We start from the raw sequence: 27,487 nt of genomic DNA on the forward strand, positions 1-27,487 counted from the left end.
TGGACTCCAGAGAAGAGTTACTGATAGGGTTGCTCTACCTAGAGCAAACCAAGTGACCCACTCCTTTCTTGGAGATTCATCTCAAGTTATTGGCAGGGAAGATGATGTTTTAAAAGCAGTTGAATTGTTGACCAACTCAGCTTGTCTACAAGCCCTCCCAGTTTTATCAATAGTTGGGATGCCAGGTCTAGGAAAAACAACATTAGCAAAATTAGTGTGCAAACATGAGCAAATACATAAATATTTCAGTAGAATAATTTGGGTGTGTGTGTCCGATGATTTTAATGGTGAAAGGATTTTACTAGAGATGTTGGAATCTCTTACCCAAAACTCGTGTGCAGTTAAAAATAAAGATACTATACTTAGAATAATACTTGAAAAACTGGGAGGGGATAATTATCTTCTTATACTTGATGATGTATGGAATGAGGACACCGAGAAGTGGGAAGACCTGAGAAGTTGCTTGTTGGGGATAACAAAAAATAAAGAGAGTAGAATTATTGTGACAACTCGTAAGGAGAATGTAGCGTTGAAGATGGGAACACTTCCTGAATATATGCATCATCCGCACAAACTTGTAGATGAAGAGTGTTGGTCTATAATCAAAGGCAGAGCATTTGAAAACTCTTCCATACCCCCAGAATTGGAGGTTATTGGGAAGGATATTGCTAAAAAATGTGGAGGTGTGCCATTGGTTGCAAGGGTTATAGGAGGTACAATGAGCAATAAAAGGGACAATGATCAGTGGCAGTCAATTAAAAACAGTCATGTTTGGGATTCACTTGAGATGGATAATGGGATTTTAAGTATACTAAAATTAAGTTTTGATCGCTTACCTTCATCATCCTTGAAACAGTGTTTTGCGTATTGCTCAATTTTCCCCAAAGATTTTGACATTAAAAGGGAAAATTTAATTCAGCTTTGGATGGCTGAAGGGTTTCTTCAATCCTCTGAATGTAGTCAGATGGAGATGGAAACTATTGGTAACAAGTATTTTAATGACTTGTTATTTAATTCCTTTTTTCAAGATGTGGAAAGGGATCTGTATGGAAACATTAAAACTTGCAAGATGCATGACCTAGTTCATGATCTTGCTCTGTTTGTATCAAAAGCAGAAACCTTGGTTTTAGAGAAGACTGGTTCCATGAATAATGCTTCTCATATTTGACACCTGACTGTCATTTCTACTGGAAAAGAGGTGCCAGCTATTCCAGAAGGCATTGCTACAAAGTTGCATTCTTTGATTTCAAAGGTTGATGTCATCAAAAATATGTCAAAGCAACCCAGAAGCTTGCGTGTCCTGAATTTTCAGAATGCTAAGGTTGAGAAGTTGCCAGCTTCGATTGGCAAATTGAAGCATTTAAGATACCTTGACATCTCTAGAACTCATATCAGAAGACTACCAAATTCTTTCACCCGACTCTACAATTTGCAGACCTTAATCATTATGGACTGCTGTCTTGAGAGGCTTCCCAACGGAATTACAAAACTAGTTAGCTTGAGGCATATTTATTTTGATAAGGAAAAGATTATGCCAGTTAAGATTGGGTGCTTAACTAGTCTTCGAACATTGCCAGTCTTTTATGTGGGTACAGAAAGAGGACACAGAATAGACGAACTTGGATGCTTGAGCCAACTTAGTGGAGAATTAAAAATATACAACCTTGAGCGTGTAGAAGACAAAGCTGAAGCCATTAGAGCAAAGTTGCAAGAGAAGACCGAACTATATGAGATGGAATTGTTATGGAGCAACAGAAGAGAAAGCTACGGCAATGACGAGGAAGTATTGGATGGCCTAAAGCCTTGCTCAAATTTGAAAAGCTTAATGATTGTGAATTATCGAGGAGGCAACCTGCCTTCATGGATGGTGATGAGTGTCCATGATTTTGGTTACACATTTCCCCTTGTTAATTTGGTTTCTTTGAGATTACTAAAATGCAAGGAATGCATAAACATTTCTAGTCTTGGGCAATTACGGAATCTGAGATTTCTTGAAATAGATGGAATGGAGAGGGTGAAATGCATATATAGCAGTGACATAGCAAGCCATGTCTCAGGCCGGGTTGAGGGAATCACACTATTCCCATCTTTGAGAAGATTCAGCTTAGAGAATATGAGCAGTCTTGAGGAATGGGTACAAGGTGTGGACCTGGGGACGGAAGGAAGAGAAGACGTGGTCTTGTTTCCTCAACTGGAGGAGTTATTTGTCTTTAACTGTCCTAAGTTGAAGAGTGTTCCAATACAGAGAAGACTTGCATCTCTTCAGGCATTTAATATTTGCTGCTGCGACGGATTAAATAATTTAAAGGATGGACTCTCTGCTTCCAGAGTTCTGGAAAAACTAAGAATGTCGAGGTGCCATAGTCTGGTCTCTGTCCCCAAAGATATAAGAGAACTGCAATCTCTTGTCTACTTAGAAATCTCTTTTTGTCCAAAACTGAGCACCATTCCAGAGGAGATCTTAGGTTATCTCACCAGTTTGAAGGAACTGAGAATTGGTTTTTTCTCAGAAGAGCTTGAGGAATTTCCAGGTCTAAATTCAATCCACCTTCTCCATGCGTCACTTGAACACCTGTACTTGTTTGGATGGAAAAAACTGAAGTCCCTACCACCTCAACTTCAACACCTTGCTGCCCTTAAATCATTTGTAATAGTTTTCTTCGATGGAATGGAAGCTTTGCCAGAGTGGTTGGGAAACTTATCGTCCCTTCAAAAACTTCGAATTGGTCACTGCAACAATCTGATGCATCTACCTTCTATGGAAGCCATGGAATGTCTCTCCAAATTACAGAGCTTAGAAATTCACGGAAGTCCAGTATTGGCAGAAAGATGCACCAAGGACAGCGGCCCCGAATGGCACAAGATTGCTCACATTCCATACATTCAGATTGACTGGCAATGCATTTAATATTGAGTCTGCAGCTCAGAATAAGTGCTAGAACTTGATGGTAAATGCTTTTGAGAAACCTTCATTTTATGCTGCTATTAGTTCACCTCTTTTTACCACCAATCAGTTAATTTTGAATGAGTGGCCTTCTTTACGTGTCTGTCCCTTAGTATCAGTGCAGTGTATGTTATTGGTCAAAAGTTTCCCTTTAAATGATGTGTTTCTACTTATCAACTGTTGCCAAAAACTATCTTCTAAATTAATGTACGTATGCTTGTTGGAAACTTGCATGTAAACTTCTAACAAGCACTTACAAAGGAACATCTACAAGAACACAGAAACAACAGGATCAGGAATGACAAGGAAGTCTCTTAACGTGCATTACAGGCTGGCCAACATCCGGAGATGGAGAAACAAGTCAACTGATTGTCATTTTAGCTGGCTTCATGAATCTTCACCGTAAGAACCTAGGAACTAACCTATGCAAGAAAAGAACACAATACAGAAAACAAAAACCGGCAACCAGCAATAACAGCATTGCCACAATGAAAACAAAAAATGTAAACAAAGAGCCTAACATCCTTAGTAGTCGAGAAGAAGTGATCCTCTGGAACCAGAAACAAAAACCAACTTTATAAACCAATATGTTATAACCTGTTATATTATAATAAACCTTATTAATAAACATAATACTTGGATGTTATCAAAAACTGAATAAAGCCCCGCTACTCACACACATTGCTTAAATAAATTATTAATCAAAATAGTTGCAGAACAATTCCCGTCTTTTCTTTCTCAAAAATTCCAAACATTTCTTACTTTCCATGGTATGGAAGTCAAGGCAATTGAAACGCTGCTTGGTGCTGCAGCAAAGCTGACACTTTCACTTTTGGGAGTTGGGATTTATTGTCTTATACTTAAAGGGTAAAAGACTCCTTTTGGCAAAAAGCCAACTTTGGAAAAGTCAGAAACAAACAATTTCAAGAGATCAAAGCTGCTCCAGAGGAATTGGCAGCACCCAAAAGAAAATTAAGACAGCCCCTAAACAGGAAGTTCAGGCTGAAACCTATAACAATGCTCATCCCAGCGAAACAGCATAACCCTAGGATCAACAGCTCCGTAATGAAAAAAGATCACACTACCTCCTGGAGATCCTCATGGAAAAAAGCCAAGGATCAACAATCCTAGAAGGTACAAAAAAAGAAAGGAATAAAGAGAAAAATGTCAGAAAGGAAGGGAGAGCGGCGCAGGATGACGAGAGAATGGGATATCTCACATTACTCAAAATAGGGAAAAATCTTTACAAAGTTTATATACAGTAGCTCAACCTTAAGCTGAAAGAAGAACAAGCTATTAATACTTAACTAACTAATCATTACGCTAACTAAATTTTGAAAGACAAAATGTACATGAAACGGTGTAGTTCTGAAGCTTTCATCTTTTATTGAAACGCTGCGTGCAAGCCTCCTTTTCTTCTTACGTCGTTGTTATTGAAACGATGCGTCTAGGTCTTCTTCCTGTGGCTTTCTTATCCAACCTGATCATTCTGTTCAGTGAAGCCACTTATCCAGTTCTTCAATCCTTCGATCCTTCAAGCTCAATAAAAAAAAAGAGCAACCCGATAGAACAATTGCGGAAGCCTAAGACGTGCAAAGCCTTGTGCACGCCAACAATCGCAGAAGAAGAAAACATCCCAAGCATCACCCCAGAACAGCAAGGGCATGAAGCAGACATCCCACAAGGAAACAACAACTTGCGTTCACGACAATAGAGTCATCATAGGAAACACACAACAAAAACATGCAAATTCGGTGAGGACATATCGCATCAAGGCAAGCCAAAGGTCAGCCACAGAAGATCAACACAGCTTTAACCATCAGCAGACACAAAAGACAACAGACCAGGTACTGCAGGAGAAGCAGACATAAATAGCCCCCTCCCTATCCTTCTGGAATCCACAGAGCAAAGACGACGCTGCCTGCACATTCAGCAAACCAGCTCCAACCAAAGCCGAACCATAATCACAGCTCAACCAAAGAAACAAATTAAAAATCTGACAGCAAGGAGAGCCCTCCTGACCTCGTCAGACAACCAAAGCATGAAGAAGAGACCCGCATCAAATGAGAACCGTAGCAAAACGGGGACACCCCACCACCAAGAGGCAAAGCCTCATGCAACCATTCCTCCTTCACCTCCTCCTCATCCCCTGTTGAAAAGGAAACACAACCCAAGAAACATGGGAGATCAAAAGAAATAAAAAACAACATGGTCGGTCCCCCACTGAAAAACACCAGTATGCCCAGTTTCTGTGCGTTTATAGGTATGTTGGACTTTGCATGTGAAAAGTTATAAAACCCCATAAAATCATAAAATGGTGGCTGTGGTTACTTTTGGCTTCTAGCTACGACTGTCCAAAATTCCACCGAATTTCACTTCTGCAATAACAGGTGATAACATTAGTCTTTGGCTGGAATGGCTGAGTGCCTAAGTCTACAGCATTTGTTACACTTCCCACACCTTTCTAGGAAAATTTTCTTCTGTAAATCAAGTGACTTCAACTTAGACCAGGCAAGTATGTAAATCCAATTGGATAGGGTTTAATTTTTCATTTTCTAGATATAGTATTTAAGGTTTTTTTTAAATTTAAATAATTTTTATTTTTTTGTTATATGTAATCAAATTTTATATTTTTATTTTAAATCAAATAAACTCTAATGATTAACTAATTGTTATTAATCAAAATATTATTTGTCATCTTATATCATATGATACTGAAATGATATGATAATATGTCATAATGCATAATGACATAGGATGATGACATGATCATATAGCATTACCCTTTACGTTAATTTTATGTTAACATCTCGTCACATATATTGGTAAATAATATTTTAATTAAAATAGTTAATTAATTTTTAATTATAAGAATTTATTTAAGTTAAAATAAAAATATAAATATTTAATTAAATGTAACAGAAGAATAAAAATTTATTTTAATTTTTTGAAATAATTTTAAAAAAAATTAAAATTATATTTACTATTTTTAATTTTCCTTTATTGTTGTTTCAAGTTTTTTAAAATTCGTTTTATTTCACAAAATTCATAATATTCTTAAAATCAATTCGAATTAAATGCTACTAATTGGTTTGAAGTTTTTCGTTAATTGAATTTTTTATTAAAATATTCAAATTTAATTCTTTTATATAAGAAATATATACGTATTATTTCGTCAACCTGCGAGGATAGCCCTTAGGACCTTTTGGTGAGCGTGCGCCATTGTCTAATTCAATGGCTGGTCCTTTTGACTTTGCCCAGATCGGTGCCACTCATGTCATGTGAGTCTTTAGCATTTTAAGCAAGAGACCTAAAATGGCATCACGGTGCTGAAGTTAATAATAATTTAGCTTTTCAAAATCAAAAAGTTCAAATGCTCAATACTTTATTATATTTACTATATTTATTATTTTTTATATATTTTAAACCTTACTCTTTGAATAATATTAACGGATATAAACATCTATCATTATTATTTAGACAAATTCTTCTGTTTATTACGTTCACTTTACTTTGTTAATTAGTTAAAAATAATTAGTTTGTTGAATCGTGTCAAAAGTAAAGTTTTGACATGAAATTCACCAAAGTTTTCACATATTTATCAATAAATTCTGTCAAGTGAATTTTCATGTCAATGAGAATATTTAACAGTTTCAACTTGAAACTAACAATAACATATCGATTATATGATTAATAAAATTCATTTCTCAAAAAATAACTACAAAAAAAAAAATAAAGTGGTGTTAGGGTAAAACCATACACACAAACCTTTTCCTTTTTATATTAGTGTTGTATTAGAAATGGCAAAGGACAATGTTCCAGAAGTGGTGAGAACTAAAGGGTGATACTGAGGCACTACGTGACTGGTTTTCCAAAAGAATCAGACATGTACATAAGCTTTAGTACCATGATTTTGAAGATACCAGAAAACCACAAAGGAGTTGTGCTGGTCAAGAACCTTTGCTTGTCTTGTGATCCTTACATGAGACTTCGCATGAGAAATGATCAAGATCCCGAGTTTACCCCCTTCACTCCTGGCTCTGTATGCTCTCCCTCTCTCTCGGCTCTCTTATTTGCTTCCTCACATGCGGAAATTGCAACGATAAGCTGAAGCCGAAGCCTATGACTCAAATTTTGTTGATTATATGTATAATTCTTTCAGGGGTTGTTCCTCAACTGAAATTTTCAGTTTTTGATTCCCTTTGACAGAATAATATGAATTTAAAAAGTGTTATGTATTCCACACTTCAATTGTTCACAGGACAAAGTTTGATTAAATTGATAGAAGAGTATTACATCCTTCTTTAGGAAGAATATAGAATATTTTCAATTCCTGATAAATTTCATGAAATTCGTCTTTTCTTATTAATGATTTAAAATTTTGGACATTGATTATGATTATCATAATTGGGATGCTTGTAATGAATAAGTTTTAGTGGGAGCATTATGATTTCTCAAAGTCATTTTGACAATTTAAACATTTCTGCTCGGGTTTAGGAGTATAATAAGATGATACCCTGCATATGCTTCTTGAACTTACCACCAGGCTTCATAAGAATATATGGCATTCATGTTTAGTAATGAAGTGGAGTGAGAAGACTTTTACTTATCCCAAAAAAGAAGGGAGATGGCCATTTAGTATGGTTGCTTATATCGTGATTGTTGTCCCTTCCTTGATGAAAACTTGTAGCCGATTACTGGGTTTGCAGTGGCTCGAGTTTTGGATTCAACGCACCACGGCTTCAAGGAAGGTGACTTTGTTTGGCGAACCAGAAGATGGGAAGAATACAGTTTCATAGCAAGACCTGGAAGACTCTTCAAAATCAGGCATACGGATGTCCCTCTTTCCTACTATGCTGGGATTCTTGGTAAGTTATTTTCCAGTCAAATGATTTTTATTTTTTTTATTTAATCTCTTTTTCATTTTGAGTGCAAAATAGTACTGCAGACTGATGTTTTGCCCAGTTGTCTTCATGCATGTGTGCTTAGCCATATCAGCTGCGTACGTCAATTAAAATTTCACATGCCATCTGGATATTGCAGAGAGAATCCAACCATTTTAAGAGTCCAGGACTGTTAGATTTTTATAAATATATTTATCTTATGAATATGGACTATAACAATGGAGTTCAAGGAAACATAGCTAAAAGTATTTTTGGGGAAGAAGACTATTTCTATTATATAAAATAATAGCTAAAAGGAGTCCTTTATATCAAGACTTTTACAAAGAAGGAAAAAACAAACGGTGTCATATGCTGATCTAGCACTCACACTCTCCAAAGCAATAACAAACCAAAGGTTTTTTTATATTTGAAATTTTTCAATCCAAATGCACTAACAGATGCTAAAATTAAACAAAAAATGACAAAAATAAAAAAAATAAACAGTAGTTATACACACCATGATCATAATGCGCTACACGTTACAACTTCTGAAGCTACACATGCCGAAATGTTGCAGATGGTTACACACCATGTGGCTCCAAGATGTACATGTCAAGGTATCAGATGTTACACCCAAAGCTTTAAGATGTAAATGTCAAGGTTTAAAGATGTTACACGCCATGGTTGCAGCAAGCTTTATCTTCAACACACCTCCTAGAAGCTTGAATTGCAAACTTTGAGTTTAGCTCTCAGATTTTCAAACTTGTCTTTATCAAGCCCTTCGGTGAAAATGTCAACTATTTGCTCGCCTGTACCACAATGAATAACAAATATCTCATCAGTTTTAATTACCTCCTTAATGGCATGATATTTGATTCTGATATGCTTGATCCTCCATGATCTACTGGATTTTTCGTCATAGAAATGACAGACTTGTTGTCAATCCAAAGTGCAATAGGTTCATCATAGTTAAACTTCAGATCTCGAAGAAATTTTCTCAACCAAATTGCCTAATTTGCAGCTAAAGCAACAACATATACTGCTTCAACAAAAGATTGTGCAACAAAATCCTACTTCTTGGAGCACTAAGCAAAAATAGCACTTCTAAAATAAAAACAACACCCATTAGCACTCTTAATGTCTTCCACGTGCGCTTCCACTCCAATCACTATCACAATAGCCTTGAAGTTCTTTTTTTTTTCTACTTTGTTAAACTTCAGTCCATAGCTCAGTGTCCCTTTAACATACTTGAGGACTCTTTTAGCAACAACTAAGTGAATTTCAGAAAGATTGTGCATAAATCTAGAGAGTAAGCTAGTGGCATACATAATGCTAGGCTTTGTAGGAAAATGATACAACAGACTTCTTATCAACCTCTTATAAGAAGTTTCATCTGTCTCAACGCCTCCATCATCCCTACTCAGCTTCTTACCATAGGCCAGAGGTGTTGCTATTATCTTGAAATTCTCCCCTCTAAATTTTTTCGACAAATCAAAAGCATACTTCTTCTGATGTATCAATATGCAATCAACTTTTTGTTCAATCTACAAACTAAGGAAACGTGACATCTTGCCAAAATCACTCATGTCAAATTCTTTTGGCATTTTCAATTTGAAATCATTCCCAAAACTACCATCCGGTCCAATAATAAGCAAATCGTCAACATAAAGTGAAACTATTAATTGAACTTGATTACCTGAGTTTTTAACATGCAAAGTATGTTCACTGTCACTTCTAAAAGAACCTTGACTTTGCAGGCTACCATCCATCATCTCATAGCATGCTCTAGGAGCTTACTTGAGCCTATAAAGTGCTTTGATAAATTTGCAGACCTTATACTTTTTACTTGGTTCAACAAATCTTTCTGGCTGATTTCTGAGTTCTTTCATTGAGTTTTGTTTTTTTGCTTTCTTTGTTTTAGGGTCTTTCTTTTCTTTCTTTTTATTTTTATTTTTTGTTTTCTTTTTTATCATTTGTGGTCTTTCCCTGTTTTGTGTTGATTCCCAAGAAAGGATTTCTTTCTTGGTTGATTAATGAATCTTTCTCTTTAAAAAATAAAAAAGGATAGTTGGTGTTAAGGACTAAAATTGTTGTGCTCATTTTACTAAGAGTTTCAAGGTTTTCAAATTTATTTTGGATAATCAAAATGGTGATTTGTTAGGGGAAAAAGAGGTAAAAAATATAAATAGAGGCAGAGCTAGTCAATTTTTATTTTGGAGTCAAAGACAATGAGGAATAAAGGTTAAAAATTTTTAAAGCTAACATGTTGAACTTAACCTAAAATCAAAAGCTTTATAATAGACAAAAATTTTATATAACATGTAAATCAAAAGAAATAAGAAAAAAAAGACTTATAATAATCATTTAAGAAAAGTTGTGCCCGATGATATTTTTTGAATTCCAATCCATCAATTCAATTATTGACTCCATAATGAAAATACAAGTAATACCTTTTAATGTAAACAATTAAATTATCTACAAAAAAATCGAAAGAATCAAAACAATGTGAATTAATCTATCAAATAAGATTAAAAAAATGATACATTAATAAAATTTTAAGCAACAACTAATCGTGTTCAAAAACTAAAATCATAGAAAATAAAATTCACGTAACAGAGAAAAAAAACATGGTAAGTAGAAGATAAAACTTACATAACAAAAAAGAAAAAAGAAAATATGGTTGATGGTTCATAGAAATTAAAAAAAAAGTTTATAGAAATTATGAACATATGAGCAAATAAAATACAAATAAAAAAATAAACAAATAATAATAAGACAAAAGAAAAAGTATAGAATAAATAAAAAATTGTTTGTATTAATTATTAAATAAAAAATAATTTAAAGAGTATTAAAAATATATATAATAAATAAAAGTTTTAAAAATTTTGGGAGACTACCATGCTATGCTCCGCCCCTGAGTATGGATGAAGATGTAGTGTTTATGAGTAATAAGCAGACCTTGGTTGTGTCAACTTCAAATATTCCTAAAGGCAAATCTAATTTTATATATTTTATAATTGATTATATCATTATTAATACTTATTGGCCAAATGGCTCTTAAAATTTTGGTCTTTTAAACCTGAAAAATGGAAAGTGGGAATATATTGCCAATTTAATCTTTCAAACAGGTATCTAGCTCCATACATTTGGATCATACTACCAGATGAATTTAACTTATATCGAAATTAATTATGTTATAATTTTAGGGTTAAGGTATATGTTGATTTTATCTTTTCATCTATATAGCTTTTAGATTGTCTTTTGAATTTTATTCAATTATTATTCTATAACTAATTAGTAATTGTTGCATCAATTTTTTTTATGAAATATAATGATAAACTTATTTTTGGAAATTTTTATGTATTATCAATTTAGCTGAAAAATGTGAAAAAATTAACGATATATTAAAAAGCAATAATCCACAAATATATAATCATTAAAGTTATCACGGATTCTACATCAGTAAAAGATAAAGTAAGTTTTGGGTATATTTATATGGATCTTTCATTACTTATCAAGCATGTCTTTTGAGTTGAAAATATAAACAGTAAATTTTAAACTTATTTAATCTCTATTTTCAAAATTTAAAATCGTATGAGGTTGAGCTCTACAAATATGAATAAAAATGGCATCAGCAAAGCTCTCCTCTACTCACTAATGTAGGATCCTTCTCGAATGTTACATAATTAGGTGAAATAATATAGCAGGTCGTTGCATAATTAGGTGAAGTAAAATGTAATAAATTCGAGATGAGTCTTGAATATTAAACATAGATTTTTCAACATCTATTAAGCATATATTCGAGTTAAAACCACAATTAAATAAGATAGAATATCATGAATTTAATATGAGTCTTATATATTAATTTATATAAACATAGATTTATCAACACCTACTAGACGTGTCTTCGAGTTAAGGCTACATGAGTTTGGGTTAAGTTTCAAACATAACAAAAGTAATCATAATAGAATCAATGACTTACATAATTTAAAAAAATAAAATATCACGAACCTAACAATAAAAAGATTTTAAATATATAAACATGATTTTTCAACACCTACCAATCTTGGAGATAAGTTTTAAATATTAAACAAATATATAAATATATATTTTTTAATATCTATCAAACATGCTTTCGAGATAAGTCTTAAATATGTAATCAGAAAACATACAAGAGGAACGCGTGTTTTATAGATTGATTAAGACCACATGACCTGGGCTTAACTTCCGACCCTATCAAAAGTAATCATAATAGTATCAAAGGCAGGTATAAGAGAAAAAAAGGAAAGAGAGAAACTTACCAAATTTGAATAATGATCCTTCCATCAAGATTCTGAGCATCGATTCCTTCAAAAGGATTGTTTTCAATCTCAATCAGAGGATCCTGGGCCAATTGATGAATGAGGGCATTCGCTGCAAACATCAACTCGCTCTCTCGCTCAATCTGTTCAGCTGCAACTTGCAGAGCACTTAGCGGCTGTCGCATACGCCAAACACCCTTTCTCTTCCTTGCCTGCCGATCTCACTTTCGTAGCCCTCCGGCGACGACCCTGTTTGGACAAGCGATTCTCAAAGTTACAAGAGTTTAATTTCAGCTGCAAAGCGTCACAATAAAATATCTGACGACAGCACTCTTAAATCCTAGCTTAATTCCCACTTCCTTCTTTCCCTTCTGCTCCCGGGTGCCCGTCCTCCATCTCAGCCATCATTCCAATCTCTAATCCAACCAAATTTCTCTCTCCAACAAAAACCCAAATATTTCTTCTTGCAAAACCCCGATAATTTCTTTCCTCCAAACCCTAACATACAACAGGTACTCAATAGAACCGGGCAACTAGCAACCAGAGAGACACCACCGCCTCTGGCCAAGTCCTGAAGGAGGTTCGAGAACGAACCGACAGGCCGTGAAGCAGGCGTGGGGCGAGCGTATTGCGTCCAGAAAGAGTGTTACAGCGTGTAAAGTTTCGTAGGCAGCTCTGGTGGCGCTGCAGGCTGATTTATGGAGCTCGTTGGGATTGGATATGCAGGGGATTCCATCTCCTCAAAAGCTTATAACCATTGAAGGAAGGGTAATTACACACCAGAAATTATATGTTTGTATATATGCACGTTTTGTTGCGATTTAGTGGTTAATATGGATATTGAAATCTTTGAGGTAGAGTAGGCGGCAACTATATGCCAACTTGCCTTTTGTTTGTTGCTGCAGATAAAGGTTTTCTAAGAAGATTGTGGTTTTTTACTTTGCTACTTGCATTTTGTTTCCTCCTCTACCAACGAGAGAACAGGAATTACGATTTAAATCACAAAGCAAATAATTTTATTGAAAATTCCAAAGCTAAAATGTTGCAATTAATTGGAGAATCAAATGTTTCATTTTACTTTATATAAGAATAGTTATGTTAGAGATGGTAATTACATTTTACTATTTTAGTTAATTTTTAATTTTTAATTAATTTAGAATTTGCTTTTATCTTAATAGTAAGCAAGTAGCAATTAGAGATAGGCAAGTAGCAAAAGTGACAACTAAACTGAGCCATAAGGGAAGAGTAGGATTTATTATTTTATTTATTTATTTGACTTTTGAGGGTTGAAGATATATATTGCAGTAAAAAGTTGGAATTTTATGGAATTATAAACTTTGATGACAAAATGTTTGCTAGTTTTCCTTTTGGGGGAGAAGGGAACAGGCAGGGCACATCTGTCTAGCTACATGAGAAGAGCTTTTAATATGTAGCAGACAAATAAAAATTTTCTACCCTCCCGCAATTGGAGACCAAATTATTATTTGAAACATAATGATTATTTCCCTCAATCCTTTTTTTTTTTTTTCAATTTCTTGCTTTCTTTTCTGTCTATTGTTTAGGTAAATGCGTTTATTCAATGTTTTGTGGGAGTATGGCAAATTACTATGTTCTATGAGTGGGAGTTGACAATATGTGAGAATTTGGGTGTTAAGACATCTACAATGCCGGAGCTTGGCCCTTTGCTAGGCCACATGCTTATCTTGTGTTACGTTCTACTTAGCTCGGATAATACGGAAGTGTTTGAAATAACAAATGAGGACATAATTCTTACCTTCATGAATATATGGACATCATAAAAATCAAGATATTATTATTGATGAATTTCTGGATTTTGTTGCTCTCAAGCAAGGAAAAGCTTGGCGTGCATATTCAAAGCCCGATGTATGTATTGCATATGTTTCTACTATCATTTAGTAGGAAAAGTCTCATGCATTGATAGAAACCATTGCCTTGAGAGCTGCATAAAACTGTGTTCATAAAGCATGACTTGTTTTGATTTTGGTATGGGCTTTACGGTGATGTATCATGATTTTTTTCACAAGTTGGTGAATCCGCTAATAAATTACAACCTCTAATGTCTTGGTTATTGGTTCAAAGGTGCATTATTGATAATTATGACCTGGTAAAACTTTCTTTAGTATAGTATAAAATATTTATAACTGTTAGTCCTTAACAGTAATGGAGTTGGCCTTTTGTCAGCATAGACTAGGAATCTATTACACTTTCAAAATTTCCTCTTTTGGCTTTAAAATGTAAAGATTTATATGTAACATACTTGAATGTTTGTTATCTTTGCACTTTGTGTGTGATATCCTGTAATTTGTTTATATATTACGTGGTTAGTTTCTTTTCACTTTCTGTATGATGTCCTATAATTTGATAATTTGTTACATGGATTTTTTCTTTTCACTTTCTATGGATTTTGTCCTTTGTTTGAAGTCTTTTTTTTTTTTTTGTGGTGTCTGGGTGGTGGGGTGGATGACTTCCTTGGTGATTCTTTAATTGTTATAGTTGGTTAAATTATTTTTTGTGGCTTTATTTTAATAAGTTCCTGTTTCTCTAGAAATGGGCCTCATTATTGATTGGATTGTATCTGAAATTATCAGGTCTTTTTGATAGTTCTTGTTTGTTTGTTTGTTTTTTGGCTTGGATCTTATTCTGTTTTAGTTTGATGTTTATTAGATTTTATTATTACATTACTTTCTTTGTTCAGATAGTAGCATTTTGGATTTTTTTCCTTTTAAAGTTTGATTGTCAATTTTGCTTCTGTTAGAACTGTGGCTTGCGATTTTACGGTCACCAGCATTTGCTTTGTTAGGGTTGCATGGCTGATTGTGGGTTGAGTGGTTGATAACGCTTGGTGCCATTTTTTGATGTGGTTAATTTGAAGAGAGAAAGAGATTAAATACCCAAATTGCTGAGAATGAAATAACCTGATCAACTGAACAATTTCCAAAAATGGCAAGGTTTCTCCCTCTGCATAACTTTGATTTGACATACCCAGGCTTAGATTTGTGTGTAAGTGATAATGCAATGACAATGATGGAAGCCTCAAACAGCATCCAAATGTGTTGTCTTTTCTACAACCACCAGTGTTTATACAAAAATGGATTGTCAATTTTATGACTCCTCATCCTCTGTCTCTTCTCTTTAGAAATATATTAGTTGCTAGGTGTGATAGCAGAAGATGTTATTAGGAAAATTATTGCTTATTTTGAGCCTAATCATGAAATTTATGGTGGTAAAGCACTTCAAAACCAAAAGTTAATTTTGGCAAGAAAGCTGTTTAAATGTGAGTCTTGGCTGGCTAAGCAATTTTATGTTAAGGAGTTCAAGTCCCTTGGTCATGGGGAGTTCTTCATGTTCCTATAGGGACACTTCTTTATTACCTATTAAACTGCAGAAACTCTTGGCTGCTAAAGTATGTGAAAAGTCTCCTTCTGAGGCTTGCCTTCTCCAGCATCTGTTGATTGTTATAATATCACGAGCTTTTGCAGTTTCTCATTAAAATTGACATGCCTTTGTATCAGCTGAGTTGGACATCTTAAGCTCCATAGTTCATCAAGTTAGGAAGGTCAGTGGTACTGGTTCTGAAAGCAGGAGGAGCATCCATTCATCTAAAAGAACAGAATCAGATCAGAATAGCATGAACAGAGATGCTGGTGGATTCAGGTAATACAAGATTTGCTGAAAAAAAAATTTCTCAATCTGAGGTTTAAATTTATTCAAAAACCATAATCTTTCACTGCACACTTATTTGTCAGGTGTTGGACAAAATCTTAACCCCAAATGAAGCCATATGGTGACATAGGCAAATGATAAAGATATGGTATATAAGTAGAGAGAGATACAAGATCAAATTGCAAGGAAGAAGAGGGGTACAAGTGCTCTCCAAGTTGCAGCTGAACAGATGAAGCGAGAGAAGGAGCTGATATTTGCAGCGAATGCCCTCATTCGTCATTTTGTAGGAATCCATGCTCAGAATCCTGATGGGAGGAACATTATTCAAATTTGACAAGTTTTTCTTTTTTTATTTATATATATATTTATACCCGCCCTGGATTCCATTATGACTGTTTTATTGATTAAATAATTATGGATTATGACTTCTTAATATCTCGTTATCATTCTCTTGTTAAATTGACAAGTGCATGGCAAGCATTTTTTAAAATTAAGATTGTCATTATGTTTTAGAAGAAAAAAGTTAATGCAACAGTCGTTAAATACAAATAAAATAATAATTCATTAAAATTTAATAAAGAATCCAAAGATGATATTGATGAAAAAAATTAAATTAACATATATTTTCAAAAATCAAAGTTATGACATGATTAATTTAAATGTTATGGAAGGAGGTAAATGCTTGTGTGTAAAGGTTTGAATTGGTAATGTTTTTTCACATTTTCATCTTTTATATCGGAAAAATCAATATCATAAGGGTGAAGCATTAGACAATAATAATAAACAATTATATGTGAGATATATAGAACAAGATTGGGTTTTAAGAAAATTAAAAATTGAAATAGTTAAGGTCTGATTATCACTAATAAAAACACTACATCTCTATTTATATTTTTTATTTTTTATTTTTTAGACAATTCACCACTTTAATAATCCAAAACCAATTTGAAAATCTTGAAACTCCTTGTAAATGAACACAATAATAACAGTCCTCAAAGTCAATTTCCTTTTAGATGATCAAACAAAATATGCTCAATGAACATAATCCTCTAACCTTCATGGGTCAGTATGAATATCTCACCTTTGTCACAAATTCTAACAAATTTTACGAGTTAAATGCATCTAAATGGGGTAACCATCTGATCACCCTTCCATTTTTCCACTTGTGCTTTGCTAATTCATAAGAATTGCATTCATTTTCCCTGGATACTGGCACGAAATATGGAAAGTTGAGGTTGATAGTGTGCTCACTTGCAGGTTGCAACCTTGCATTTGCGGTCCCTAAGTGCCAGACTAATCAATCAGGACTCAGGCTTGGATTTCTACAAGGTGGGTTCCATTTTGTGTAGGGCAGTTCAAAGGTTGTTTTTGTATAAGGGTGATTTTGTACAGGGCGCTGGATATGGGTTAAACTTGTCTTCCTATACATGGAGGGTTATGATTTAAAGGTAACCCCTATTATTAATTTAAACACTTCCTGTCTTATCCAAAAAAAAAATTTCTGCCTAAGGAAAAGGTTTTTAAATTTTCATTGCACATGTATACTCGTTTATATGATATTTCCCAACAAAATGAACCCAAAAGACCACTTCCTTATTTCTGATGGACATTGGCAGCTGCCCCATTATGCTCTTCGCCACAATAATCCAGACATTAAACATTTTGGATGTTTCAAAGATCTTATGCGTATTTGGATTTGCCCTTTGTCGACATAGCATACAGCTAGATACAAAAAACAAATCCAAAAATTTTCCTCGTTTAAAAAAACTACAAAAAAAACAGAGAAAATGGTGATATTATATGCACATGCAATGAATAAGGCAGCACTAAAGCAGTGGCTTAAGGCCCTAAATTTTTAGTAAGTTTTTTAATTTTACAATAATAATATAATTAATTATATTAAAAATATGCAAAAATTAAGATAACTATTAAAATATTTACCAATCTCTCAAGCCTAATAGATATTTATTTTCTCTCCCCTTCACATACTTATTTATTTTCAACTATTTAACTCATTTTTCATGTGAAAGTTGAGATAATTAATAAAATAATATATTCTTTCACTTTCTTAATTATGTGTTTAATAAATCTAAATTTTTTATCACTTCCTAGTTCCTACAATACTATTAATTTTCCACTATTTTTCTTATTTCCAATCAAATAATGATAATATATATTTAATAATTTTTAATAACTTTTTTTTCTCAACTATTTTCTCTATTTACAATCAATTGATGGTAATATGCATATAATGATCTCTAACAGTTATTTTTTTTCATATATAAAACCAATTATCATTTTTTATTCAATTTATAATATTTATTTTTGAATTCTTCTTTCCTCATTTGCTCTATCTTTTTTTACCTTCAATTTTCCTTCAAAAAATATACACGAAATCTGTTATATTATTATTTTCTTAAAGCTGTAAGCCTCATTTATTGTTTGTAATACTCATTCAACAATTAGGTATTATTATTTTAATCTTTGCAAACTTGTTTACTTTAATTTAGAGTTTTTATTATATTATCATATTATCTCTATTTAATGTGATAGTTAATTTATTGAATTATAAATTTAATTAAAAAATTTAATAATTTTTTTCAATATCAATATAAAAAATCTCATTTGGTTATTTAGCTTTAAGCTTTTAAGATTATTAAGCTGTCCCTGAAAAAAGTTGACTTTTCTTATTTTTATCTTTAACTGGCTAATATGTAATGACATCCAAGTATTTGATTCAATAAAAAATACATATATCTCTACTTAAAAAAATTGAATTTTAATCTATTCCTCTAAATCTAAAAATTAAAAAAGAATGCACCATGTATAGAATGTACATGCATCCTAAAACCTTTCACATTATATACCATTAGCTTCAACATATATCTCTCTCTGCCTATAAATACCAGACACCCTCTCCTTTCTCTACCTCTCTTCAATAGTTCAATTTGTAATTCTCTCCATAGTATTAGAGAGAAATTAGGAAGAAAGAAAGCAAATTAAGATGGCGACGGGAGCCATTGATGAAGCAAGCAACATGAAGGTGATATTGAAACACTATGTATCCGGTTCTCCACAAGAAACAGATATGCACCTGACTGCAGGGACCATCAAACTAAAAGCATCAGCGGGCTCCAACGCAGTTGTTGTCAAGAATCTTTTTCTCTCCTGTGATCCCTACATGATTTTCAAAATGATGAAGCTCGAAAGACATTATTCTGACCCTTACACGCCTGGTTCAGTTAGTTCATGCTTCTCTCTCTTTTCCCTTTTTTTTTTTCTTCTTTCTGATCGAATTTCCTCTTCCCTTTTATCATATCATGATTAATTAGATGAACACACCCACACTAGGAATATTGTTTCTTGATTACATTTTGTTTTTTTTTTTTTTTTGCTGTTTTATTCGTTATTTAGAGCTCCTCTTATCAGGTTTTAACTGCTGGAAATACAACAGAATAAAAGTAATGGTTTTGCAAGTTATGGTATGGTTTTAGAAGTTAACTATTATGTGGTAGTTTTTTCTCTAATTCCTTTTAATTATTTGAGCATAATTACCCTTCGAATTCTCAACAAAAACAACAACTTTCCACATCCGAGATTATTTCAATAGGTAGAGAACAAACTGAAGGCCATAAATTACTCTTGACCTTTTCATCATCCGTGATGGCCGTTGCTAGTTTGCTACCCCAAAGAACATCTTCTCGTTTTCTATATACGGTTTGCTTTCTATTCTACTTATTAACGATTTCCTCCTCTACAATAGAGTCAAGTAAACAGCATTTTTTCTTTTCAATTAGAATTTTTTTTTTTTGAAGAATCTAGAATGGGAAAGGTTTACGTAAAATTCATTAGATAAAGTTCATAGAGTTCCCTATAAATAGAATTCATTGTGTAAATCAATAATATATAAAAAGGTAACCTAAATTACATCTATATGTACATAAAATCTAATTGATAGCTGTTGGACAGTGACAATATTGTCAAAATTTTCAGTTAATATGCCTTTTTAAATAAAAAAATAGTATTAAAAATTTTATGAGTAAGTTATCTAACAAGCTCTATCAATTTATTAATTTTCATTCTCATATTTTAGTTTTCATTAATCATTACAGAACTTGAATTATTTTAGAATCAAATTAATAGATCAAATAAATGCCACACGGAAAATACAAAGTTTTCTATATATAATAACTAAAATTCCATTATGTTGTCATTTTAATACTTTGTTACATCCTACATCCTAAATTCATTGTCTCTCTATTTAACATCCTCTAATAACATTCATGAAGATTAAGGGGAAAAAAAACTATGATTTTAGTGTATGCTATATTAAAATTTTTTAAAAAAATTATAAAATTGATATTCCATGGCTTTTAATATCAAAGAGAAAGAAATCTCTCTATAAACTCCTGTTGCCTATTATCCTCAGGGATATTCATATTTATCACTTCTAACACTTGAAGTTGGCACTTTTATATAAAGAGATAGAAAAGAAAGATATTTATATTCTAGTCCTATGTACATCCACTATGTGTGTGAAATAAATAAAAAAAGTTATTATTTGAATGATTGTTAAAAAAAATTTAAATTATCATAAATATAAAAGAGGGAAAATGGGAAAATCAAAGATAAACATACCCCTGTTTATATTGTTTTTATTTTACAACTTGATTTGTACATAAATTCATTAGGGTCTCATATCTTTTCAATCTCAATTTTGTGTTTTTTTTTCTCTATTTTAAAAAACTGTACATTCAGCAGTTATTCTTATTTTTCCCTTTTTTATACTTACAATAGTTAACTAATTTTTTACTTTCTTTTTAACAATTATCCAAATAATAAATCAATTTATTTATTTATTTCACCCTTTGAGCAAAAAAGTTTATTTATTTCACCCACGCATATATAGTGGGTGTGCATAGGAGATAAGACTAGTAGATATTAAATAAATAAGCTAACAAAAATAGAAAACTTTTCACATTTCCCACACATCTCACCTATACCGTACACATTCAAAACAACTCTCCCTCTATTCATTTGCCCTGGTCTCTCTGAGAAAGAAAAAGTAATGGCGAGCCAAGGGATTGAAGAAGCAAGCAACATTAGGGTGATACTCAAAAATTATGTGTGTGGTTTTCCAAAAGAAACAGACATGCAATTGGTCATTGGTACCTTAAAACTCAAGGTATCAGAGAGCTGTAAAGGAATTGTTGTGAAGAATCTCTATCTGTCATGTGATCCCTACATGACAACGAGAATGATGAAGATTCAAGGACATTACGTTGAGTCTTATGCACCGGGTTTGGTCAGTGATTCATGCGTGGTCCTTTGGCTGTTTAGTAATTTTCCCTATGATCTAGACTGTATTGACTTCTTGAATTGTTTTTTTTATACGCAACAAACTACTATAGTTTGCTTGCATGCATTTCTTTGTGGAAGGGTGAGATTATGTGCATAGAAGATAGCTATTTTATTTTCTTCTTTGAAATTCAAAGTTTATTGAATTTGAAAAAACAAAAAACTAAATAACTAGTACTAGAAAAGAACATTATGAATAAGGGGTTGAAAACTCCATTAATATTGAGCTTATTCTACTAAGTCTGCAGGCTATATATTCGATCTGTAATTGGAGTGAACTCAAAGTATTTGAAAGTCAAGTTTAACTAGAGTAACTTATTTCTTTGATACTTAAAGAAGAATCGTAAAAGAGCCTATTTTGAAACTTTCAAACCGGGGGTTGGTGATCAGTGGCTCACTGCCTAATTCTCTTAGTTTTCTTTTTGTTTTGGACCTTCGGTTCTTAACAAGAACACAAGTACTTTTGTTTGTCTTCTTAATGTGTTTGTCTTTTATATCTTTCATTTTTTATATCTGTTCAAATTTTCTTAACAAAAGAATTGTTGATTGTTTACCCAAGGTTTGATGGGCATTTTAAAGTCAGAGATGATATCTGCAAAGTAATTTGTTATCAATAATGTTATGAGAATAGCATATTAAATATGCGGCAATTACTTGTGGATATAGTGGTAAGAGGTCACCCTATAAAATATGGAAAAGGCATAGAAAATTATACTGAGAAAATTGATTTTTCATATTGGTATATCATGTTAAGTAATTGTAAGGAGGGGGAATTTTAATGAAGTATTGGACCGATGGGTTGGTGGTGTCATATGTTCACTACTCATTTCCTTGAGTAACTGACTTATTTTTTTAAAAAAATTGATACATGATGCAGCCTATAACTGGATATGGCGTGGCTAAAGTTTTAGATTCTGCACATCCAGACTTCAAAAAGGATGATTTGGTCTGGGGATTAACTGGTTGGGAAGAGTATAGTCTGATTACGGAGACAAATCACATGTTCAAAATTCGACACACAGATGTGCCTCTTTCCTTCTATGCTGGAATTCTTGGTAAGTTGTCTCTTTTCCAATATATGAACTACAGATTCCTAGAAATGTTAATGGAAGGGAAGTAGTAAAGCTAGTTTTTTCTTCTCTTTTTTTGTTCCTTTTCAAAGATACAGATGACATCCTATGAGTATTGTGCTAGGAGAGTAGTCTAATACAAACTCTGCAATATGACATGCCAAATTTTATCACTATTAAGGCCTCCTAAGTCCTAATTGTCACAATCATTGGATTTTTGTTGCTCACTCCAAGTCCACTAGACTCAATATGCCTATGCGACGCAAGAAATGAATTGACACTTTATTTGGATAGCATAAGAAAGTTTAGAACGCAAATACTTAGCTAATACTCGGTCATATAGAAGAAAGGAATAGGAGACAAATCAAGTCTTACATCCTTGAAACTCAATTCAACTAGCTTATCTGAGAACTTGATTGTTGAATGGATGCATAAAACTTAATCAATTTTATTTGAAGGATAAATATTGACTGATAATGGTCCAGGACCCAAAGGTCAAAAGCTAAAGCTAAACTACCAATCTCCCACTATTAGGAGCTAAAATAGTCTCTTATGGTTATAATTTATAAGAGATCATTCGTTGGCTACCAAAGCTTGTCTTATTGAACGCACCTGGCTTGTGATGAAGCACTGCATGAACCATCCTTTGTTCGCTTCTAGTTTGTTTATGTTCAAGGAACCGATCTGTTGACACTGTTTGAAGAATAATTATACGTATTAATTAGCACCTTTCTGCTGTTCATTTTTCCTATCCTCTCAAGTTTTGATATATGTAAAACTTGCTTGACAGGTATGCCTGGTATGACTGCATATATTGGTTTCTATGAGCTTTGTTCTCCTCAGAAAGGAGAATATGTCTTTGTTTCAGCAGCATGTGGTGCAGTTGGTCAGCTCGTGGGGCAGTTCGCTAAGCTGCAAGGGTGCTATGTCGTTGGTAGTGCTGGAAGCAATGAGAAGGTAGCCAGGCCTTATGATTGTTCATTCCGTAGTTTGCTATTTTTTTTTTTCCTTAGTACTTAAACAGTTTCTGTTGTCTATATGCTCTCCTTGTCTTAATGCAATGTTTTCATTCTTTTTTTTTTTTTGGATTTTTTTAGTATTTATTTATATACATGTCATAGTTTTTTTGGATGTAATATCTTCTCCATATGTTGCCCACACGATGATGAGAACATTGTTGTTTCGTTCAGGTGATTGCTAGAAATATTAGGGAACAACATTTTTGAACCATTTTCTTCCCTTTTAATCAGTTTGCTTCTTACGTCTGAATTTTGTTGTAACTGCTTCGATTTAAGGTTGATCTGTTGAAGAACAAATTTGGATTTGATGAGGCTTTCAACTATAAAGAAGAGCCAGACTTTACTGCAACATTGAAAAGGTCAGTAGCAATATTACTTGCAATTGAAATCTGATGGCCAATTGTGAAACCATAGCCAAGTTGTATCTGATACTGACCCTGAAATTTTGAGGGGCATCCGAGTGAACAGCTAATCCTAAAACTTTGTAATTGCCCCCATAGTTAACAGTTGGCGAATCAACTTAAAGCTCTTACCAATATCTGATGTGAAATCTAATGCCAACCCTTTAATCATCGTGGCAGGCTCTTTCCTGAAGGCATCGACATTTACTTCGATAACGTGGGAGGAAAGATGCTGGATGCAGTTCTACTCAACCTGAGAGTCCGTGCTCGCATTGCTGTGTGCGGGATGATCTCTCAGTACAACCTTGAGCAGCCTGAAGGCGTGCACAATTTGACGTCGATCGTGATGAAACAAGCCCGAATGCAAGGATACCTGGTCTTCGAGTACTACCACCTCTATCCGAAGTATCTGGAAATGATATTGCCAAAGATTAGGGAAGAGAAAGTAGTGTACGTGGAAGACATAGCCGACGGCCTCGAGAATGCTCCAGCAGCGCTAGTTGGGCTCTTCAGTGGCCGAAATATTGGAAAACAAGTGGTTGCTGTTAATTGCTTGTGAAATTGTGATCGAATCCAATTGCAAAGGGTTTCAGCTCTCATGCTTCCTTATTGGATGGATGTTGCTAATTTGTTGGAAACCGCCATAACTTACAAACATATGCTGCTTTAAGATTCATCAATGGAGAGTGATCATGTTTATTTCGGTTTTTCGCCAACATCCTAAATGCAAACCGTGAATTCTTAGATAGAAAATCATGTCTACATATGAAATTAAAGGATTAGTTTATATCTTTAAGAGTACATTCATCAGAATTAATAAATTAATTAATTTTCAAATGAATATATATCAATGGCCTAAATTTTTGCAATCATAATCCATTTTTACAATGCTGTAAAGAGCTTGGATTCAATTTTTTTAATCATTTAAAGTTTATTTTTTATTCAGTTATTTATATATTATTAAAACACGAGATTGGAAAATAAAAAATATTAAATTTTCAAGACGTGTATTTATATTACTTAAAGATTTTTTTTTTGAGTGAAATATGATTTCATTACCTCATCAAATTAAATTACATCTAACATATAAATATATAAAAAGACAATCACTAATACTCACTATAACTTAAGAAATCTTCCCTTTACATGATTAAAGAGCCTCATTAAAAACGTCTTCATGAAGGGATAAAAACCATGAATCAAAAAAAAAAAAAGTACTCTTTGAACCATATAATCATTGGGATTACAATATCCATCCTCAACCTAACCACCTTCAAATGAACTTCTAGCCTCTCTAATAATAACAAGTTGAATATCATAAAGCATGTGAGATAAATCAAACCAAGCCACCGCTTCCTTATGTCTTTTGCCCTTTTAGCCAACAAATGCGCCACTTCATTACCCTTTCTTGGACAATGGAGAATAGCATCACAATCAATGCTCACCATTAGATTAAGGCAATCTTCTACAATATGTCTCAAAACACCCGACAAGTGTCCTTTAATCCAATCAACCACCACCTTGCAATCCATTTCAATGTCCTTTATCATAATATTCTCTCACTATTATGCAAAAAGTTATAATTGATAAATATAATTAAATCTAGTAATTAACTGTATTTTACACTGACCAAGTTAATCTATTGAGTACTCATGTATGACAAGATTATTAAACTCTAAAAAAAACTTTGAGAAGATGAAGAGGGTGATTGTAAATTATTTTAATTCGTTTATATTCAGAAAATCAAAGAATATTATTTATAAAGAAAAATGCATCTCTTTGTATTAACATAACTGTTTAAACAAATATAATTATTTAAAAAAACATAATTTTTAAACAATCATAATTGTTTAAAAAAAATTCTTTTTATCTTTTCATTATTATTTTTTTTTTTTGAAACGTTCAATTATTATTATTAAAAATTTCTTAATATAGATATAACTATTTGAATAAATATAATTATTTGAATAGACATAACTTTTAAACAATCATAATTGTTCAAAAGATTTTTTATCTTATTATTATTATTATTATTATTATTTTCATTAAAAATGTCTTACATATGTCAGTAAAAATGATTAAAAAGTAGCAAAATTAAAAATGATGTATTAAAAAAATCAAATTAGAAGTATTAATCCCGTGGGAACACGGTATGGAGTGTGGTCGCAAAACATACAATGAAAACAAACTCTGACGTCCCTCTCTTCTGTCCCATCCTTAGCAACGTTCCAAGCCACAAATATCTTCCCCTTTGCCTTCTCAACACCTCACCCTGCCACTGCTGCCTTTCCTCATTTCTTCTCCCTCTTCTTCTCTTTGTATTTCTTCAGTCTTGGCTGCTTACTTGGGCTTTCGTTTCTCAATTCTACTCCTCTTTGTGTTTCAGTTGCATCTCTTTCCGTCAGCTAAGAATGGCCGGTGGTGAGCAAGTGGTAAGGAACAAGCAGGTGATATTGAAGAATTATGTGACTGAGGGTCTCCCCAAAGAATCAGACATGGAAGTAAGAGAAGGTAGCATTCAACTGAAGGTGCCAGAGGGTACTAAAGATGCAATTTTAGTCAAGAATCTCTACTTGTCTTGTGATCCTTACATGAGGAACTGCATGAAGAAGCTTGAAACATCTTTTTATGTGGCTTCTTTTGAGACTGGCTCGGTGAGTATGTGAATCAGACCACCTTTTCTTTCCTTTATTATTTCATTTACTGCTCTACTTTCAAGAATTACTCTGTTCTGCTTTTCCCTTTTTTTAGTAGTGATCTTTGCATGCAGATTTTGATTCCTTCTCTGGTAATATATTCTTGGTCAATTTGAAGCTTTGATGATTATATAGAAGACAAAGTTAATATGTGAAATTATAGATTAGAGACTCATGAAAATGAACATATATTATGAACCATGAGAGGGAAATCAGGATTATTGTATTGGGTTCGTTCTAATTATGTTCAAATCATAGATGATAGTTACAGCGACAGTGAATTACGAAACTCTCTCATATGGTTCAACATCCAAATGGAGTGTTAATTAGGACAGTGGCTAAGAGAAAATTTATTTGTTGAGTACAATTGCTGCAATTGAAACAGAACTCAGAATTGGATTCTATTAGACGGGGAAGCAAACCAAACAAATTGGGTTTCTGGTTCTACTCAAATTTGGCATTCTACTCTCAGTTAATTGACCTTTTAATGTGAAATTGCACAGCCTCTAAGTGGTTATGGAGTGGCCAAGGTTCTGGATTCTACTCATCCAGATTTCAAAAATGGCGATTTTGTTTGGGGGATGACTGGTTGGGAAGAGTATAGTCTCATAACAGCACCAGATCGTTTGTTCCAAATTCAACTCACAGATGTGCCTCTTACCTACTATACTGGACTTCTTGGTAAGTTTATTTCAAATTTTTCTAGATGACAATGCTATTTACTGCTGGAAACTGATTTTTTCCCCTCTTTTTGTGATAACATATTTGCCAATTATTTTCACAAGTTAAATAACTATGCTAGTTCAATTTGTTTAAACGATCAATTTATTTGGCTACAAGCCAAAACAGCTTTATTCATTTTGCTGTTATACATTTCCAGCATCATAGCTGAAGTATCCATGGGATCAGTCTCAAAATGTGTTTGATAACCTCAAAAGAACCTTCTTTTATGGGCTCATTAGTGGGAAAAAAAAAAACTAATTGATAATCCATTATGAAATTCACATTGCTCTTTCACACATGTACATGTTAAGAATAGCTTAGTCTATGCTTAGATTTGTAATAGTGAGAATGACATTATAAACTTGTAAAGAACTTATCATGTCATCATGTTAGGTTGTAATGTTGCTG

At 33.1% G+C, this 27,487-nt stretch overlaps 4 protein-coding genes and 1 long non-coding RNA gene across 6 annotated transcripts in view; all 5 read left to right on the forward strand.

The window, feature by feature from the left end:
- Positions 1–2,978, forward strand: part of LOC110421329 (putative disease resistance protein RGA4) — a 3,682-nt gene extending 704 nt beyond the window's left edge. Inside the window, 1 exon segment of the mRNA XM_021434903.1 lies at positions 1–2,978. This exon segment is cut by the window's left edge and continues 331 nt beyond it. Within this exon segment, the coding sequence (XP_021290578.1) occupies positions 1–2,908 (2,908 nt within the window). The 3' untranslated portion in view covers positions 2,909–2,978.
- Positions 2,979–6,178: 3,200 nt separating this feature from the next.
- LOC110422342 (2-alkenal reductase (NADP(+)-dependent)-like) lies at positions 6,179–8,472 on the forward strand. Its single transcript, XM_089784393.1, has 4 exons — positions 6,179–6,225; positions 6,785–6,986; positions 7,635–7,812; positions 8,405–8,472. The coding sequence occupies exons 1-4, from the start codon at positions 6,179–6,181 to the stop codon at positions 8,470–8,472; spliced, it is 495 nt and encodes a 164-aa protein (XP_089640519.1).
- Positions 8,473–12,042: 3,570 nt separating this feature from the next.
- Positions 12,043–16,258, forward strand: LOC110422057 (uncharacterized). The gene is made up of 3 exons (XR_002445684.1): positions 12,043–12,896; positions 15,662–15,803; positions 15,896–16,258. It is a non-coding gene; the product is annotated as an uncharacterized LOC110422057 (long non-coding RNA).
- A 2,558-nt stretch (positions 16,259–18,816) lies between these two features.
- LOC110422348 (2-alkenal reductase (NADP(+)-dependent)-like) lies at positions 18,817–24,247 on the forward strand. Of its 2 annotated transcripts, none has more exons than XM_021436217.1 (5): positions 18,817–19,053; positions 22,048–22,225; positions 23,031–23,197; positions 23,536–23,618; positions 23,841–24,247. In XM_021436217.1, the coding sequence occupies exons 1-5, from the start codon at positions 18,817–18,819 to the stop codon at positions 24,217–24,219; spliced, it is 1,044 nt and encodes a 347-aa protein (XP_021291892.1). In that variant the 3' UTR covers positions 24,220–24,247. The 2 variants fall into 2 exon arrangements, with proteins under 2 accessions (XP_021291892.1, XP_089640480.1); XM_089784354.1 differs by lacking the exon at positions 18,817–19,053 and adding an exon at positions 21,043–21,117.
- A 1,629-nt stretch (positions 24,248–25,876) lies between these two features.
- The window catches only part of LOC110421330 (2-alkenal reductase (NADP(+)-dependent)-like), a 6,635-nt gene continuing 5,024 nt past the window's right edge, over positions 25,877–27,487 (forward strand). Inside the window, exons 1-3 of the mRNA XM_089784394.1 lie at positions 25,877–26,314; positions 26,860–27,041; positions 27,237–27,249. Coding sequence (XP_089640520.1) covers positions 26,072–26,314; positions 26,860–27,041; positions 27,237–27,249 — 438 coding nt within the window. The 5' untranslated portion in view covers positions 25,877–26,071. The remainder of the gene's footprint in view (positions 26,315–26,859; positions 27,042–27,236; positions 27,250–27,487) is intronic.

Source organism: Theobroma umbraticum, unplaced genomic scaffold (genome assembly GCF_002168275.2).
Source record: "Theobroma umbraticum cultivar Fairchild unplaced genomic scaffold, ASM216827v3 scaffold_130.0, whole genome shotgun sequence".
Lineage (NCBI taxonomy): Eukaryota > Viridiplantae > Streptophyta > Magnoliopsida > Malvales > Malvaceae > Theobroma > Theobroma umbraticum.